Source organism: Poecile atricapillus, chromosome 1 (assembly GCF_030490865.1).
Source record: "Poecile atricapillus isolate bPoeAtr1 chromosome 1, bPoeAtr1.hap1, whole genome shotgun sequence".
Taxonomy (NCBI): Eukaryota; Metazoa; Chordata; class Aves; order Passeriformes; family Paridae; genus Poecile; species Poecile atricapillus.
In genome coordinates this window covers 25,727,418-25,747,735 of record NC_081249.1, presented here as the reverse complement: position 1 = coordinate 25,747,735, position 20,318 = coordinate 25,727,418, and the positions used below count along the sequence as shown (strand labels likewise).

The 20,318-nt window shown below is 41.3% G+C and overlaps 1 protein-coding gene across 7 annotated transcripts in view; it reads right to left on the bottom strand.

Annotated features, from left to right (window-relative positions):
* ATP11A (ATPase phospholipid transporting 11A) overlaps positions 1–9,762 on the bottom strand; it is a 115,483-nt gene extending 105,721 nt beyond the window's left edge. For all 7 annotated transcript variants that reach the window (XM_058849100.1, XM_058849108.1, XM_058849116.1 and 4 more), the window contains exon 1: positions 9,634–9,762. In XM_058849100.1, the coding sequence (XP_058705083.1) occupies positions 9,634–9,672 (39 nt within the window). In that variant the 5' untranslated portion in view covers positions 9,673–9,762. The remainder of the gene's footprint in view (positions 1–9,633) is intronic.
* Positions 9,763–20,318: the final 10,556 nt, after the last annotated feature.

Below are 20,318 nucleotides of genomic sequence, written 5' to 3'. Positions count from 1 at the left end.
AAAATTAAAGAAAAAGGAACTACACAATTTAATAGAAATAAGTTTATGGCTGTTCTGTAACACACACACACAACACACCAATAAACAACAACAGCATGCCAGTGTATTCTGTTTACAGAAAAAATGTTGAGTATTAAACTAAAGGACTAACATTAATCTATAAAAATCTACTTAGAGTGTAAGGAGTCTTTTCAACCAAAGCAAAATGTCTAGCCTGAACTTACTTACATTATACTTCTGCAAATATCAGCATAAAAGTTTATGTTTTTAGCCATGATTCAGTCAATAAACTGTTTTAAGCTTGCATCTACAGTAACTTCTTTTACACATATTGTATTTCACATGATAAAAGGCATATTTTATAGTAAGATTAAATGGCAGCCTGGTTTTTAAGAACTTTCACGCAGCTAAATTTTAAATAATGTTTTCCCCTCTGAAAAAGTAATCACTGAATAAGTAGATGTCAAATCCCCCAACAATGTTTCCTCCACATTCCCAAAACTCATCTAGCGCCTGGCATGCCCTCTGTTTCCATAGCCTCAAGCCAAAGGCAAAGACACCAGATACATTTTAACAGAACCAATTCTCCTTGAGTGAACTTCGGGATCCCACAGCCAAACACTCCACTCATTCATGAGCCATGGATAACGCCAGCCTGGGAAATTACAGTTTATTTGACTCACAGTCACCTCAAGAGTAAGACCAAGTAAATAGACTTTAGCTTTTTCTCGACAGCCCTTCTTCAGACACATTACCATCCCAAAAATAGGATTAGATTCTACTCTCTAGTGGTCTGCAGGAAATAGACCTAAAGAAACTATGAGTTCCAGTAACCTACCTAAAACTGCTAGTAATGAAATTAATACTGTAAGTGCAATTTCTCAGAGGCAAGAGTCACTCAACTACCTTTTTGTAGCTTCACAGGATACATGTCCATGCCTCATGATAGAGCGACAGAAATTATAGAACCAGTTTATTGGTTTATATATTTATTGGTTTTATATATTTTCATTTATACTGCAAAATTGTTAGCCAAACTTCTCAAATATACACACAGCCATTTTTCCTTCACATTAACCCTTATACTGTCTTATGCACATCATATGTTCCAACAGTAGCATTTTCCAGTTTTATTTTCTAATGACCTCTTGACAAATACAGAAGTTTCACGCTAGCCATCAAATGCCACAGCTGATTCAGATTCATCTCAAGAGATGTTACTTACAATGAATATAACTAGCATAAAATAGTTATACAAGCAGAGATAATGGATAGTGTTCATACTTCATTACAATAATTTGTGAAAACAACTCATTAATAGGACTTTGAAAAGAACTGAAAAACTATGTGAAATGTTAAGCATGAACTGCAAGTTACTAATGCAATTCAGATAACAAAAAATCCATTTTGGTTCATCTGCATGTCTACTCCACAGTGTAAACTAGAAGCATTAGAGACAAAAAAAACTACTGGGCAAACAGTTCAGCATTCCCTCCCTCTCCCCAGTCCATCCATACAATTATCTCCAGACAAGTACTTCATACACAAAGGGTTTTTTCTGCATACAACTATTTTGATTATTAACATTAATTTTGCAAAACTTTTAATGGCACATCAGCAGATGTTCTTTTCAGAGGATTTCACAACATCCCATCTTAATGGTGAAGCAGAGGAAGAGCCTAATTGTCCTTAATCCTCTATTCAAAATAGGTTAGATGAAATCCTCTTTTGACTGAAGCAAAGAGATTAGTGAGTGTCACCAGGCAAAAGAAACACTATTCCCCCCTTACCCTGGCCTGTATCTAGATGAGCTTAATGATTGATGAAGGAAACAGATTCTCCTATTTCAAAAAGGGAAATTAGTTTACAGGGAAGAGCAAAATAAATGGAAAAACGTCTCTATGAAATATCCAAATTCTTAAGTTTCCACGCTAGTAGTAACGACCATGGCAATGCAAATAAGATGCATACCAAAAAACACATTCCCAGTATGCCTCAGTAACCAGAAAAAGAGCTCATGTGAAGACCCTTTCTTTAAATACCAATACACATCTTTATCACTGGTAAATCTTGGCACAATTTTTTACATTGCTAAATGAACAGCACACGAACTAAGGAAGCACACGTGCACCCATCTACACATGAATGCATATGAATGCAGACAGGAATAAAGAGGGAAATAGGTGGTATCAGGAGAAGCTATGCAGAACATTTAGATAACAAGAAAAAAACCAACCCCAAATCACAGACACTACAGGCTTGTGTTCACACCCAGTTTTCTTCCTGTGACACAGTAATTTTGCTCTCTGGAAGCATTAAAGTACCCCTACAACTTCTCTCTCTATGGAAAAGGTAGACAGTACTCTCATCCCTGTCCCAAGAAGAAATGAATGCACATAGTAATTAACGTCAGCAAAGATAACTAGGTGATATATCAGCCTGTGGTCTTCTGTGATGTTCAAACAAACTCCAGAGTCACTGGCTCATCTCCTCAGTCTCCTAGAACAATACCAAGCTAGGCTGCAGTTTCTTCCTAAGAAGAGTGCATTTTTTAATATAGTATCACAAATACTCGATACTTTCAAAATTAAAATCAAAGTTAAATTGAAAAAAAAACCAAATAAAACACTTTTAATGATGACTCAAAGAGTCTGTGCCACAGGCTTCTCAGAGTCATTACGGAGAGGGAAGAAAAACAGCTTGTGTACATATGAGATAGAATAAGAATCCCTGGTTTGTCTTGTCTACCTGCAGCTGTTACCATGGTAATTATAGCAGAGAAGATAATAGCGTTCCAGTGTCATTTTGCTTCACAGCTCAGGATGGATGAACTTCAGCTGAAATGTCCCTCAACAATTATACAAATAAAAATAATACATTATCCTGTGTAATGGTAAACCACTAGAATAAGCAGAATTATTCTGGAAAAAAATATCAACTGTCTAAAAGACTTCTAAGAGGAGAGGCAGGCTGTTTTTCTCAAACATCAGCAACAAAAAAAAACCCAAAAAACCCAGTAAAGTTGAATTCAGTTGCATAACAGGTTCTAAAACATCTGCTCAATCTTCTCTGCAACACGGTTTTCCCTTGTTTCTGCTCCCTGACACACCTGCACATGACATGCAGCAGGCACCGCACTGTAAATCCCATTGGAGCACCTCAGAAACCACGACAGATTTCTAGTCACACTTCAGCCTAGTTAGATGGACTACGTTTTATGCCCATCTCAACACCACAAACAGTAGCCAGCCATGGTATCTGCGGAATGCTTTACTTGTCAGCCCAGTCACTGTTTTCTAAGTGTTGGGGGTTTAAAAAGCAGACTCATTAGAAAATCCCATTCCATCTTGTCACTTTTCTTGTTTCAACCACTACTGTATGACAGAAGAAAAAATTCAATGAGAAACAGTGATCAGAGATGTTAAGCTATAAATGTGCTATGTGGTACTTTCCATTCCCCAAAATAATTTTCAAAAGGCTTCCTGCTTGCAGAACTGATACTCAGTGGTGCTTGAGAAAGCGCATAGAAGAGGAACAATATTAACTTTTTTTAAATCAAACAACATGTTATCAAGAGACAAAAGCAACTATACAGTTTTTGGATTTTTGATGCTAAAAAAAGATCAAAACTTCTCAATCTATTTTAAGTCATTGAAACAGTTCTACAATTTAGATGCTCCAAAAACAATGTTTCCTACTATCACAGAACGTCTGATGAGTGCAGATGAGTAATATTTTGTAGTCAATAGCAACCAGCATGTAATATGTACACTGACTTCCTGTAAGTTAACTGTTTTACATACGCAATGGCCTATTTTCATTTGTTTATTCTCAAAAGAAAAAGGAAGTTGTTTTACTTGTGTAAATCAGTCAATTGATGGGGTGGGGGGAGGGGAAAAAACAGAGCTCATGCAATTCTCTATGTTTATTGCCCTTCAGCAGTAAATAATTGATGGGGGAAGGGAGAGTACCTTGGGGCTTTTTGAGCATCAGATAATACTGAAATATCTTTAGAGTACATTACAAACCAGAATGAACACAAGACTCACTACCAGTTTGAAGAGCTAAATTTGCAGGAGTGACAAATTCTGTCAGCCACATTCAACAAAATTAACTTCTAAGTAAAGCTTTGAAACTTTTTGCCTTTTTAAAACAACTTGCTGAAAAGCCAGCAGGAAGCACTCCATAGAGTTGGTGCATGCCCCCCCCACACCCCCAAAAAATAAGAGAAAAAGGCAATTAGGCAAATAACAAAGCAATGGTGCTTGGGGAAACAGAAATTCAAAAGTTATTCATGCTGTTTGATGCCCTCTGTTGAACCTTCCACAGCAGGAAGAACTGGTGGTACCTGCAGTGAAGCAGAGCTAAGAGATGGGAAGCATCTCAAGTTTCAAAAAAAGCATTGTGACACACAGACTTGCACAAGAGATAACAAAAATGGACTACATATCAGGAATAGACACAAACCCTTATGAGCTTCAAGTTACTAATTGTTGACCCATGAATACATACACAGATCCTACAGAGAGCATCTTTTGTACACTCAGTACAGCTAGCAGAAAAGGTCTGTCATAGAAAAATGTTTATATAAAGCTTAAAACAGCTTCTGATTTTGTCAAATTATACCTCTGAACTTAAAACATAACACAACACTTTTGACTTACTTGACAAGGAAGAAAACTGCTTATCAGGAACCTTGACTAAGAAACATAGATTACACCAGTTTAATACTCATCTGCGGGAGTGCAAAGTAGGCTGAATAAATTCAGAAGCAAAAGCAAGAACCAAACACCCTCAAAAGAATTAACTAAATTTAGATTAAAAACATTAGGTCATCTGAAACACTTGACAAATGGATTGTCCTTTAAGGCACAAATAACTGTAAAGCACCAAGGCTTACAATTTCACTAACTTTCAGGTCAAAGCAGTTATCAACCTCTACTACATAAAATTTAGATAAATAAATAAATAAACTCAAGTTCAATATTAATTTATGTCTACTAAAGACTACATACACAAGCAAAGTGCTTAGGAAATCTAATCAGAAAACAGTTTTAGAATTATCATGCAAATCAAAAGCAACAAAATCATCTAAGTCAATGACAAAAAGTCACAGGCTGGCATGAAACTTAGTTAAGAACTTGCTAAAAATCCCCACCATAACTTCCTGGTTAGGCTAGTCAAATGTCTTCTCAAACTACGATTAAAGTTAACCCACTTCTACAAAAGTGAAAAACAGCGCTTCCATTTGTAAACTCAATTTATTCTAGCCTCCCAAAAAAGATTTTTCAGAAATACCTGCACAAGTAATAGGCCAGCAGCTCCCCAGAGACCAAAGCTGTAGTAAATCACTGTTCCTTCTGGAAACATGTTTTACCTGCTACTACATGCATTTAGAGATACTTACACAAGTAACAAATACTTAAGATCCAGATTTGTAATCCTGAAGTAACAGGAGAGTCTGACAGAGGAGAAGCAGTAAAGTAGCAAGATCTCTAAATATACTACACAATACAGGCAAAACTCCTCAGTAATACAGACCTCTGACCCAGTAGCATTTACTTTACAACCTAAAGCCATCAGCCTGGGCAGGAGCTTTTAGTGCCCAGTGCCAGCTGTCTTATAAACACAGAGCAGACTGTCACCATAGGCTGCAAGATGTTCAGCAACCATTTAGTGTCCAAACAGGCATATGCTGAAGAGCAACATCTTCCCAGACACATTCAAATCAACAATATTCAGAGATATCCAAATCCATGTTCAGATATAAACAACTACATAAGACATACGCCCATGTTTTATTAAGGAAAGTGTTCATTTTGTGAGAGATGTCACCAAAACCTGTTTAAATATTATTAATCAACTTTCAACTATGATGAGGACAGACTTCAGAAGTCCTCTCACCAGCAAAAAATAAGTGATGATAGAAAACTAAAGCAGCTACATTAATAACGGGCAGAACAGACCACTTAATGTGTCATCACAATGTCCCAAATAATTTAACTACAAAATAGAAGTTAATCTTGTATAGAGGCAGTTTTAATTGCCATCGTATCCGGTTTTTTTCCCCCTAAATAGTGCACTGCTTAATATTAAGCTAACAAGTTTCTGTTGTTACTAAGCAGGTTCTGCATGACACTTACAGGATACCCCATGCTAATTCTGTATTTTCTGTCTATGCAGCTGCCCTCCCTGGGGTAGCACATATCCTCTGGGGAATCCATGGAGAAGACAGAGAAGCATTTTGTCTGATGCAAAAGCAACATCTAGAAAAAAGGTTATATTTTTATGGAGTATGTGACAAAAAGTATAGTCCCATCAAGTAAAGTTCATACTACCCACACACCGCCATTATTTGCATTATTTGGGAAATAATAATAATTTTTGGTGTCAAAATAGATCTTATTTGTATTAATGTAGAAGACATTCATTTCCTATGATTCCATGTAGAAACAAAGCTGTATATTAGGCTTTATTTCTATTTTATTACTTGAAGATGCCTCTAATGTAATTCATACACATTCTAAAGCAGTAAAATGCACAGATAAACCTCAACAGACACAAATTAGAAAATTACAACACTGTTTATCAGCTTGAAAGATCACAAAGGATATGGAAAACTGAACTTCATGTCAGCTGTACTGCAGTGAAACAAACACCTTTTCTGTAAAGAAGTTATTTTTCACCATCAGTCCTGTAAATTGAGTATGGCTACAGGAAGCAAGACGTGAAATGAAAATAACCCAAAATTTGCAGGATGATCTAAAGAGGGGGAACAAAAGAATGTCAATTAAACAAGTAAGATAAAGACAATTCCCTCTTGTACTTCTAAGTGACTACAACATCCCTTGGTGAAGAGGTATGAAATACAGTATGACTAGCATGCTGAACAGAGATTTTATTCAACCAACATCACTAAACTCTTCAATGCCTTGAAGATAGAAAAAGGTCATTCAATGCAGGTAAAACAGCAAATATTTGAAAATGCTAACCAGGAAGCTGACAGCACACGGTCATTACTATTCTTCCACAGAGCTTTGGAAATATGTGCACCAATTTTGCACTGCTTCAGGACAGAAAATGTCCAGTTAAGGAAAAAGGATTGGGAGGGATCTTCCCAATCAAACAAACCCCCTAGTATTTAACTTATGCCTTTATGACCTACAACAGACAGGACCAAGAAAGAAAAGTAATGACACAGAACTGTTAAAAACCATCCTATTAGAAGTTTCCATTAGTCCATCATATCATAACTGTTTGTTTTCCTGAGACTGTACCACAAGAGCTCCCAATTAACCCAGCATCTCCAGATGCATCAGCCAAGGTTCTCAGCATAATCCAGAGACCAGCCTTCTTTAGGAAGGACCGGCAGTTGAACAAGTCCACAAGACTTGCAGAACAAAAATTCCTAGTTCTAAGACCCTGATCAAGAAAAAGTTTTTGTATAAAGTTCAACTAAACACAAGCTTAAGCTTACTTTGGAATAAACACAAGATGTAACTATCCCCTCCAGCTCTCCCACACAATAGTCAGTGCCTTGTCTCCCATATTAAAAGTAGTTTGGAAAGTGGCAAGCACATCTACATCTGTGCCTGGCTGGTGTGTACAGAGCTTTGGTGAACAATTCTGGAGTGATGCCCCTGACATGTACATCTGCTACTCATGCAGAGCAGTCAGCTTCGGGCCCAGCAACCAACTAAAACTAGTACTTTTAATTTTCACTGCTATAGATGCACAAAAGTAGTTGAACCATGGAGATATGAAAAAGACTAGAAAAACCATGCAACACAGACAGAAGGTTGCCAGATCTCAGTGGTCTTACTGAATTGAACACAAATTTACTTACAGCACCTTGTCCTTAAAATTACCTTTCAGTGGAAGAAAGGCTTCGAATTTAAGACACTGAGTGAAAGCAAAATAACAAAAAGCAACAGGTGAAAATACACAAGGCAGCATGGACTATCCTAGCCATACACACAATACAGAAGGTAGTGTGACCTAGGCAATAGGAAGCCTTCTTCACATGGGATATAATAATGTTCCATTTATCTTTTAGACTGCTGCGTTAGTCTCATCGGCAGAGCAGGAGGGTGGTGACAGTTCACAATTCAAGAGCTCAAGCCCTTCACTTTCAACATGCTGTCTTCTCATGTACCTTTACTGCAGCTGCTCTCAAGCCCACTTACATCATATTTGATGCTTAAGCCTACTTTGAAAGAGATTAGCAACAACGTTATGCAGAAGAGATTTAACAGTGTGCTCGCTCTGTGCAGAATGAACACACATTTGTACAGGCTCCAGAGGTGAGCACACACAAAGAAAGAATACTTAAACTAAATCCAACAGTTAGATCAGCACTAACAGATCTCTGCACCCGAAGTGATCCAACCTCTTTCCAAACAGACCTCGGCACAACTCACCTCATCTTTATATCCATAGAGATCATTATCTCTCTTATACCTCATTATTACTGTTGCTACACATTATTTGGAGTAGTCTCTTTCTGTTCTTAGGACCACTTTCTAAAGATCCATATACACATAGTTGCTTTCTATACTCACCTCTCCACTCTCTCCCCATCCCACACATATCCTATTGTAAACCAGAAGAAAAAAGAGTATAATTTTTCATCTCTACTACTTTTCTTTGTTTATACTTCAAAAAGACAGACTTCAGCCTGTAGCCTCCACCTGTAGGTGGACACAGCTCTTGGCACACACAAAACTAAGTGTATTTACCGTGAGAAAACTTGAGTGCTCTGACCAAAACAAAAGTACTTCCTGCACAGAAAGAAAAGCTATTTGTATTCGAAAATTCCTATTATCTCTCCCTATCTTTTCAAAGTTACCTCTATACCCAAAAGCAGAAATTCACCATTTCCTGGTATTGGTGGTCCCCATGACTTGTACTAAGCCCCACACTTACAGGCATTCTGCTAATCTACTTAAACCATTATCCTGAGCATTTATTAGGCGTTCCATGGAACTGGAGCCGCGCTCACTGACGCACCTCAGCCTACACTTGGACCCCACTCTAATGCGCTGCCGAGTTGCCCTCCCAGGCGATGCGGGTGGGTTTTCACACGCTGACCAACAAACCACATCAGCCGTCTTTCCCCGGAGCGCTCTCAAGTCTGGCTCGTTTGAATCTTACTGCGCACACCTACAAAAACTTGGGATCGTTCTGCCCAGTCGTCAGTATACTTAAATTAGACAATTCCACAAAAAAGTCGCTTGACTGAAACAATATAGGTAACAGAAAGGGAAAAAACAAACCAAAAGCAAACATGTCAAAAAAAAAAAAAAAAACAAACCAGAAAGCAGAAAAAAGCTGGAGAGCTAGAGGTTTTATCTGCCCTGCTAACTACGGACACTGTACTCTCAGGTCAAGCCGCTGAGGTTCAGCGAAGGACAGTCCCGTGGGGCGGCCGGGCTGCGGGGAGCGCACGACACCCGGTGCCGCCGCTGCTGCATCCCCGCTCGCACGGGGCATCACGTGCGGCGGCCCCGAGGCTCCCCGGCCGCCGGGCCGGTCACGGGACCGCCCAACTCCTGACCGAGCCCCTCCTGCGACCCGGGGCCACGGCGGGGGCTGCCCCCGCGCCCCGGAGCGAGCGGCACCGGCGGTACTCACGTATCGGCTCACGAGGGTCCGCAGGAGGCTGCAATCCATGGCGGGCGGGCGGCTCAGGACCGCGCCGCCGGGTGCTCGCCGGTGCCGCCGCGCTCCCTGGCTCGCCTCCTCACTTGCCACATGCAGAGAGCCGCGCTCGCCCCGCCGGACCCGCTGTGACGCCGGCCCGGCGCTCGCCGCCGTCCCCCGGCTATGCCATGTGCTCGCCGCCGCCGCTGCGGCGCGGCGCCCCGCGGCCCCGCATGCCCCCCGTCGCTGCTGCTGCTGCTGCCGCCGCTGCCGCTAGAGTCCCGCCGAGGGCAGGCGGAGGGGAGCGCGCCGCCGGGAAAGCTCTCCCGCCCCCCGCCCGCTGCGCTCTGCCCACCGCGCGCGCCGCCCAGGGCTTTATCCGGCGGGCGGGGCCGGGGCCGCCCCCGCGCCGCTCCCCCCGCCCTTCCCCGGGCTTGGCGCGCGCGCGCGCGCGGGCCCGCCCGGTACCGGCCCGGCCCCCGCCCGGCGCGCGCCGCTCTCATCTCGCCGGGCGGCCCCGGCGGCGCGCACGTCACGCGGGGCGGGCACGCGCGCGCCGCCGGCCGTGCCCGCGCCCTGTCCCGTCCCGGCTCCCGGCGGGGGGGGAGGCGGGAAACCTGCCCGTGCCTGGGAATGGGCTGGGAACACTGGGGTGAGCCCGTGCATTATGCTGGTAGCACTGGCGGGAGCGATACTGGGAAGGGAAGACATAGGGAGAAGCCAGAGAGCTATATCGCGTGCATTGGGAGGGAACTGGGAGCACTGGTGGAGAGCAAGGGAGCAGTGGGAGGGGAACTGGGAGCACTGGTGGAGAGCCAGGGAGTGGCACTGGGAGCAGTGGGAGGGGAACTGGGAGCACTGAGCGTAGCCACGAAGCGATACTGGAAGGACTGGGACGGCATGAGAGCATGGAGTGGAAGGCAGGGAGTGATGCTGGGAGCGAGCTGGGAGCACTACGGGGAGTCAGTGAATGATGCTGGCAGTACTCGTGACTATAGAATGGGTTGGGTTGGGTTGGAAGGGACCTCAAAGATTATCTGGTCCCAACCCCCCCGCCATGGGCACGGGACCATGGGGGGGACAGGGGTGGAGCCAGGGAATGTTGCTGGGAGCACTAGGGCGAGCCGGGAAGTGACACTGGGGCTACTGGGAGGGAACTGGGAGCAAGGTGGGGAGACAATGAGTGATACTGGGCGGGCGCTGGGAGCGCCAGGGAGTGGTGACCCTGCGGGGGCCCCGCCTTCACCTGCGCCGCTCCGCGCCCCGGGCAGCGGGGAGCGGCCGCCGCGCCCTTCCGGGGCGGAGGTGCCCGCGGCAGGACGGCGCCGACCCCCGCCCGCCCCGGCGCCTCCCGGGGCCGCTGCCCCACCGTGCCTCCTGCCGCCCGGGCTGCGGGACGGGCTGCCGGAAGCGCTGCCGGTGGCCCGCGGGGTCCGAGCCGTGCTGGAGGCGACCCCCGCTCCGCCCGGCCCGGCCGAGGAGCGGCAGCGCTGGGGCGCAGCACGGCCGGGAGCCCGGCGCGGACAAATGGGACCCAGCCCGCTCGTAAAGCGCGGAATGAACAGCTTCAGAAACTTCTGTGCGGTGGCGAGCCCAAACATCACAGCTAAGCTAAGCTGCTAAGCCCGCGAACAGTAGAAATTACTGGTTGTAGGTAAAGGGATAACCAGAACTCGGCAAAAAATGAGCGCGAAAGAGAAGTAGAAGCGTATCATTATCCCCCTTTTTTCCCCCCCCCCTTCCCTAAATGCCTGAGACAACACCTTTTAGGTATTTAGGCCTTTGTTTTCTGCAGCTGTCGTTTTTTCATGCCATTCATACCGAGGAGCTCACTCAAGATTGTAGGAATCTTTTAAGTAGTCTCAGATAACTCTCTAGAACTTCGTATAAAATGAAGGCTCTAAACCAAATACTTTCTCAAAAACTAATTGAAACTTACTGATTTCATAAAATTCAATCTTTTACTAAGAAAGTCGATCTTAACAAAATAAGAATTTTATGCTTATGAAAATCCATTCCCTTCTTTGGCAGCAATCACATAAGCTGTCCCTTTTTGTATAGTTGATGGCTAAAATAATGAAGTTTTTGCTTATTTTGGCTTGTGTTTTGTCATAATTACACGACATCATCAAATTACATGACACCATCAAATATTCTACCACAAAGTGCACAAATTTCTAATACAACAAACACGTAGGAAAAATAGAAATTGAACTATTTGAGATCATTACATAAATACTAAGAGAAAGAACATATGACTGTTTACAGGTCACCTTTAATGTAGGTGCATTTTATAAATTCAGCAGTTTTTATTGCTGGTTAGATTGCAAAATGTATAATTTAATGCACACTAAGTACACTGTGGTCAAGCTAATGTTGCTGTTCAAACTCTAAAGGGACATTGGTCTAAACCCCAATTGTCATCTTGGTTACAACTAATAATTTATATTCATTTTGCAGTACCTTCCATTTTCATGCTCCTATTTACAGACCTAACACTTCTGTGACATAGGTTTCTGTACTTGCATTTTGTTGCATTCGAGCAATCATCACTGAAATGGAAAGGTGAACATAAAAAAAAAGATCCATGAAACAACAGGAATTTTTCTCAAAATTAGCAATCCTGCATGAGTTAACACAAAACTACTTTATTTTCTGTTTATATACAATAACAGTTACATATTAAAATAATATGTATGCATGTCATCGGTTTTCATCAAGAAAAAACTTCAGAAGAATTTCATGAATATAAAGTAATAGTTTCAAAACAGATCACAAAGCTGTAACAGTGAACTGTTTCCATTGCTTTTTAGCACACTTCTCTGTCTAGCTATTCAAATTTCAAAGAAATTATGGAATATTCATATTTTGTAGTATTTTTCAAGTTACTCTGCTTTTATTCAAACAGTACCATTTAATCAATCAATTTAATGATGTTGCTTCTTACCTGGGTTTGGAGTGAAAACAAATTTTCAAATTATGCAGAAAGTTGCTTTCTAAAGTTTTCTTTCATATAATACTCTCAGTAGTTTCTCTCATCCAGATGAGAGAATGTATTTTTTACACTTCATTAAGTGTCGCTGTGTGCAATGCCCACGTTACTTGGTGCACCTCACGGAGCATCTCTGAAGGGAAGGGAGTTCACCTGCTGAGCTGGGAACAGTTAACAATGGTTCGGTTCTGAGCATGAACTCCTTGCTGTCTCCTCAGCTTAGGTAACCAAGGTGGGGCTGCAAGAAGCATTTTCCTCAGATCCAGAGCCTGGAAGCCACTCATAGGTGTAGGTTGGCTGCATTCCCTGAGGTGAGAAGGGGACCAAAGCTCCTGTCCTCACTGACTCAGTCCAGGGCAGGGGACACATGTGTGCTCAGATAAAGCCATTTCCAGGCTACTGCTCAAGCAAAGCTGAGTCATTTTTCTGCCCTTCCCTACACTGCCAGGAAAAAGAGAGAAAATGAGCACAGCTGGGTTCTGGGCACACACTAGGGTGAAATCCCAGCCTACATTAGTGCTTTGTACCCATATTTCCACAGAAAGGGCACCTAAATGTGCAGCTCAGAGGAGAGTACTGGTAGGACACTGAAAATTAGCACAGGACCTTGCCAACTGAGCTGTGTTCGTACAGGGAGGACTGCACAGCATATACATTTTACAGTTAGAGTGACAAGCTTCTCCAGGGTCAGTGTGCAACTGAAGAGGGTGTTGAGGTCACACTTTTAGACTTAGGTACATCAAATCTGCCTATGTCAGGCTTAAGGTGCCTGAGTCCTTTATTGGATCTATCCTAAAGTGACCTGCTAAAGGTCACGTTGTGACTTAGCAGTCAAGCCAAATGAGGAGCCTTGATCTTATTGGTCATGGATCTGTTCTGCCTATTATGCAATGTTTCACGTTTAAGCAATTTATTAAACTAATCATCTTTGTCTTTTAATATGCCATCACATTCATTTCACTCCTCATTTCTCATTTTAAAAATTCCTAAGATTACCTGTATGCTGTCTTTTCTAAATTTCTTGTTTCTTTTCTGACTGCAGATTTGACCTCCTGTTCTACTGCTTTCTGTTTCTCCTTCCTATTCTTCTGATTGATTCCTTGTGATCCATTACTGGCCTTTCAGGATACTCCTACCAGCCCAGCTGAATTACCACATTCTCTAGATCATACTACTTACCACAGAGTAAATGAGTAACATGGTAGGCGTCAGAGGATCTTTGTTTTAGATTTTAGTTTTACATCTGTTTAGGTTCCTTCTTCTTACTATGGTAGTGACTATTTACCTCTAGTAGTTCTGGCCAAAGTTACTAAATAATTAGTGAAAAAACTGTATGTAGGTGATAAGAGTTGTCTTGGGCATGTGTGAGAATAGTGTGAGGAATAGGAAATGGCAGAGACTGAAAAGCTGTTGATTGTATGCAACATATCCACTTGAGAAACTGTGCTTTGAGTGAAATTGTTTATTCTGCAGTGTTCCTGGCTTTTCCCCTATCAATATATCACCTCTTAATTGTGTATCTCCATCTATTACATTTCTGAAAAGCTAATGAAAAGACCAACTTCTTCTAATTCTTGAGTCCCCATATATTTAAATTAGTTAATTTGTACTAATAAATTATTCCCTTAGTGAACAGATGTTTGTTTTGATTTATTGAAATAGTATTTTCTCAGACCTTTCTAAATATTAGTTGTGAAAAGAGATACCAACAATACTTCTGAAATATGCTTTATGTTAAAAACATTTCACTGCCTGGAGTTTGTGACGGATGTACTTCATTTGAAGAAGAATATAATTAACAGTTACTGTGATACTCTGACAACTTCCCTGCCCAGGACAGATAACAAATTGAAGGTGAAGATAAAGCAAGTAAAATGACTAGCATCAAACCACTCTGATGATGATTTTAGTGGAAGTAGAGCAGCCCAAGGACTTGAGAGGGAGACTCAAAAAAACACTGGACATTGAAGATCACTTTTGCTTGACTTTCTTTGTGTAGATCTCTTTGGTTTTTTTTTTTCCAGAAAACATGTATGTGAAAATGAGATACGTTTCTGACTCTTTGACCTATCTGTTTCTAACCTCTGGCAATAATGGATAACTTCTCTTACAGTCAAAAGCTAAATGCACTGTCATTATGGCAACATATGATTCCCACATCCTTGCTAACAAAGGTGACCTTTGTTAAATAGTTTCTTAACAAAATCCTCTAAAAGAACAGAGTATGACTTCTAAACAGATGCAATCAAACAAATGCACATAAGTTAAAATAATTCGTCTGCCGTCGTCTGCCAGCTCAGGCAGTCAACTGCAATTACAACCAAGATTTGTTTGTCTGCTTTACCTGATGCATAAGATCCAGGCTGCTGCAAAGCAATCCTCTTCACCAAGAGAGGCACAGGAGTCAGGAAGGTCTTACTAGTGACACAGAACAATCACATGGACCATTTGGAAGACTTGCCCCATCACTGTGAAACTGTATGAAACTCATTAAGAGGAAGCCCAGCCTCCACCAGAGGAAGCTTCTTCTGGGATGAAATGCTGTTGGCTGCTATGGTTACTAATGTGATTTTCCATTTACTTCCTTATTCACTCACCTGCTTTCTTATTCAAGCACCACACACAAGTGCCTCCAGAGATATTTGTTGCTGGAATAGTGACAAACCTCATTAGTGGCAGCTATGCGCAATTCAAAGAGAAAAAAGATACAAATGATCAGCAAATAAAGAGAAGAAAGGAAAGTACTGAAATCTATGGGTATTGTGAATAATATTCTGTCCTTGCTGCTTTGCAAACTTTGTGTTCTCTTCACTTTGGATTTGCATTAATGTTAGTCTTGCCTTATGTCTCTATTTTACACCTCAGTGCTTCGATCCAGCAGAGAACTCCCCACAGTCAGACTCCTGTGACTGTAGAGCCGAGTGCAGCATCAGGATTTAGATGAGCAAAATATTGTGGTTTATTTTTGGTATCTTAAAGGGACAAGCACATTATTTTGCTGTCTTATTTTGGTAGCACTTCACAGGTCTTGTTCCCACCTTTACATACATTTTTTTCACCTTTTACACATTTCTGATCAGACCATCTTAACTGTGTAGTAGTTCTACACTCTGAAACTGTCAAATTCCAAATAAATTGCATGTCTTGAGGCTACTTTTCCCCCCAAGTATCAAGAAAAAGGAGATAACTTTTTTGAAAGTGTGAAAATTCCTTTCAAATTCCATGGTAATAACCAGATGGACTAGTTAATACAGCAAGTATTTATCATAACACACTTGCAGGTTAGGAAATACTTTTTGACAATACTTTATAGCCATAAAAGCAAGCATGTAGTTCTCCAAAAGTGTAGTAAATAATAAGAATATCATGTTCTGGCTCCTTTAATGTCATCTGTAAAATTACTTTTGTTTTGATGAGGCATTCAATCGAAGCTGGAAGAAATCTTTTAGTGGTTTGCTCTTTCCCACCAAGTAAGGCACTAAATATAGCAATATCAGCATGCTGGGCCTCAAAAAAGCTGTGGTTCAGGTTTCTCAAGAATATCTGCTTTTTCTCCTGACTGTATTCAATTTGTTTTATAGCTGTTTATTTAGGAAGCATGAGTAACTACAAATCAATATATAAAGTACCAGAAATATTAAACACTACAAAAATGGACCTTTCACGTAGATAATAATGATGCAGTCATACAGTCATCAGATTTTCCAGTTTGAAAGTTACAGCTAGCTGGAGGACAAATTCCTAAGAAAGGGACAGACCACTGCAGCCTAGGGCATTCTGACTTGTCCCATTGCCCACGTATCTTTGCATCATTCTCTCTTCCCTTCTCTCTTTGTTATTCTTGGAAGCTGCATGCTCAAGGGATGGGAGTGGACATGGTAGTGGAGTGGTGGTGGCAGGAGAGTGTCCAAATTAGGGTCCTTTTTTAACCCCTTCATGCCTCCTGATGACCCCCCACCGGCAGTAGGCATGGAAGTAGGATGGCTATAGTCCGTTATTTTTCCTGTAGGTAAATCCTAGGTGACAGTGACGCAGACTGCATGTCTTTCATTTCCATTGTCCGAAAAGTATCAGCATCTCCTCTCAGACTGGCAAAAAAAAAAAAAATCAGTATTCCAATATATATATTCAAAGGAATTTTTGGCCATGTGTTCAGTATTAATGGTCTATATGTGGTATTTTCATCTGCCTGTAGCAAGCGTCAAAAGTGCTTTTATGGTGCTTTTAAGCTTATTCAATTGAGAAGTAGTTCTTTAAGACACTGCTATGTTTTCCCTTATGCAGCTATCTGTCTCATCTCCTTGAGCACTGCAGAGGTTGGGCATGATGAGCATTTTGTGGACTGGAACTCTTGCTGTGAGGGAACGTAGTGAGACTTAGCATTTTGTAGATGGGTTCAATGAAGTGTGTGAGATCCTGAAGCTTTCAACCATGACAACATTCAATTCCATCATGTCACTTGCTTTTAAATGTGTAATGGCCACAGCCATTGCTCTTTTTTGTTCATGTAAGAGTTTGCTTGTAATTTTAATATAGTTGCTGTTACAGGTTTGTTCCAATTGACATTTGTGAATTAAGAAAAATTGCTTTAGTTAAGTAGGCAATAATTCCAGGAAGAATGTTTCCTCCCGGCAGAGATACGTTATCACAAAGCTTTACCTCTTTACAAAAGGGCTTATAAAGATATAAATTAGTTGCATAAAAGGGCAAAAATTAAAATTACATTAGCATTTTTATTGCCTTATCTTTCCAGAGTACAGCCTATTGTAAATTATATCTATATTATATATAATTACAGAAGTTTCAATTCCATATTCTCCTTTAACATTCCACATATTTAAATCCTCTAGAGGGGAGCAGGAAGGGGAGCCAGACTTTTGTAGATGGTGGACAGATGTATAAATTGGCAAATCTAGTGCTGGTCTGCATAAATTATATAAGCATGACAAAATTTGTGTAGCTTGCTGAGATTGTGGAGGTAGATTTGTGTGATTATGAAGGTTGCTTGCCCACAGACACTGTGTGTGTGCTTTTGCTCTATTACATGTTTGGTTTTTTCTGTGTCGTACTTTATTTCATGTAATGGGCATAAAGATTGTGTGCTAAATGGAGAAGAAGTAATAAACAGTAGTGATGGTATCCATGCCTTGTCGTGATGCTTTCCAAAGCTGTTGGTTCTGAAAGGATGCCCACCTGACTTACAGCTGAGGAGGAAGGAAAGGGAATCAACATCTACACAGGGTGAAAAGGCCGTTGAGGGAAAGATTTTATCAAGAGGCTGTAGTTTGCAAAGAAGAGGTCTTTCTTGAGATGTTCAGTCTGTGCAGACTGAAGTGACTTGTTCTGAGAAAGCTCGTATTTCCATGTAACCGGTCCTAAATTTTGGTTAGGCAAACCCCCTGTTTGCTGGAGTAGGCTGTCCTTATCAACAGGTGAAAGTCTCTGCTGCACTCAGGCAGAAGCTGCTAACAGGGTTTGACTTTCTAGTGTCCAGAAATGTGGGACAGAAAAAAATATTAGCTGGGAATTAATCCAGGGGAACCAATGTTTAATAGTAGTGAACTTACAGTGGAGATGGATAATATGACCAGAAACCATTTAAGAGGGATGTATCAGTAGTAAGCCAAGTACTGTGATTAAGTGCCACCAACACTATTTGGTATTGTATAAACAGACATATCTACTAGGGTAGTCCTGCAGCAGTCATTCAGTGTTGACTGAAGTGTTGACTTAAGGCTGCTGTTGCTTTTCCCCATGTTGGTGCTACAGCTTCTGCAAAGCTGGCTGGTGCTGGAAGGGAAGGGCCAAGCTGTGACAAGTGCACGGTTGGTATCTTCTACAACTAGTGCTTTAACATCCCCAGGTGAGAGAATGAAAACTATCTGACTTTTTGGGTATGCCTCTTTCCTTTGCTTCCTAAAATAATTGTTTACTGGCAGTTTACTGCCTAAAATTAGGCCACCATTACAAATGATTCAGTGTTACTGCAGAAAGATGAATGTAGCTGAATTTTCCTATACATGGAAATGGAGGTGTGATTCAAAGCCACATAAAGTAGGAGTTCTGTCCTGAGTGGCACAGGCCTGCCCTGATGCATCTGAGCTGGGGAGTGCATGTGCCTGTGTGACATTTCTAGAATGAGTCCTATAATGGGTATTGATTTATAGCTGGATATGGGAGGGGTTGTTCACGTATTCAATAGTGCTGTTGAAATTGAGTTCCACAATTAGCAACTGCTTTGCCTCCTCTATACTGAGAAGCACATGAGAAAAGAGGAATTTCAAGGTTTTTGCCTTAGTTTTCCATATTGCTTAGAGAGGGGAGTAAGAGAAATGTCAGTTTTTCCACTCTTCCCTGCTATTCCCTTCCTCCCGCTTTTGAAAGAGAAGGTGGCTCAGGGTAATCATCAAAGGCAAGATATTAAGAACCCAGTAGAGGGATAAGTGATTTATGGAGGCTGCCACGCTTTAAGGTCATGAGTCAGGGATTCCTTCCTTGAAATACTTAGCCCTTAGACTGCCTTCCCGTCTTTGCTTGCAACTGTACAGTCCCATTGACATTGGTGGACTGGAACATAGGTAACAGATGAATTTACTCCTAATGATCATCACACTGAATCAATCTGAATGGCTTCTTGCATTTCTGTAGAGCTGCTTTGAGCTTGAGGGGTGCTGACAGTGAAGACAGAAACAGTCTTATGAAAAAATTTTACCAAGTCTTGAGCAACTGCTAGCCAGAAAGAAGAGAGATGAGGGGAAGGGAGTAGAGAGAGAAAAGGTGGGTAACTCTTATCAATTAATTACTGACATAATTATTTATAAATGTGTACATGGCCTCATGCATGCAAACTCCTTTTTTCTGTTTAACAGCATGATTACAGTGGGGCCCTTTAGTACTTATCACTGTGTACACACACAGATAGAGTAATACAAAATCACGGCACCTTTCTAATAATGCATAGCCTGGTGGCTGATGCATTACATATTTGTAAATATAGCACATATACAAAATAATGCAGTGCAGATACATATGAATTACACTATTTGTAGAGATGAACTTGCTGCTAAAAAAGAACTGGAATACAGAAGCTGAAACTGTATTACTACAGTGTATTACATATCCCTTAAGTGTTACAGTTATGGGACATAAAAGCTAATTTTAGTCAAGAAGCAGCATATGTTGTCTGAGTTCCATGAGTAGACTGCTGCCAGTATGCTTTATGCTAGTGAGCCTAAAGAGAATTTGGATGGCCCTATTACAGCTCTGTAGTTTTTAGAAAAGCTCTTAATGGCACTGAAACCCTGGATAATAAAAGCATTTGTTAAGTCATAGACTTTCTATTCAGTCTCATACTCAGCTAGCAAAAGAAGGCTGTGGGAATACTATGTTACACTCAGAAAAATTTTAAAAGCAAACAAACAACATTTTATCTCCCGATTGTGCATCTGCTGGTACCAGGATATATTTAGCTGTGTTTATACAGAAAGTAAACAGGTAATTTGACTTCAATGAGAATCAGTGAAATACTCTGATGGGATTTTCTTTTAAGAAACTTTATTTTACAGTGAAAGCATAGTTGGGCATTTTTACTGCATGAAATTGGAAACCGCTTAAAATATGAGTATTGACTGGGTTTATTCTTGTGTTCATCAAATAAACAAAATGCTATAAAATTACTAAATGA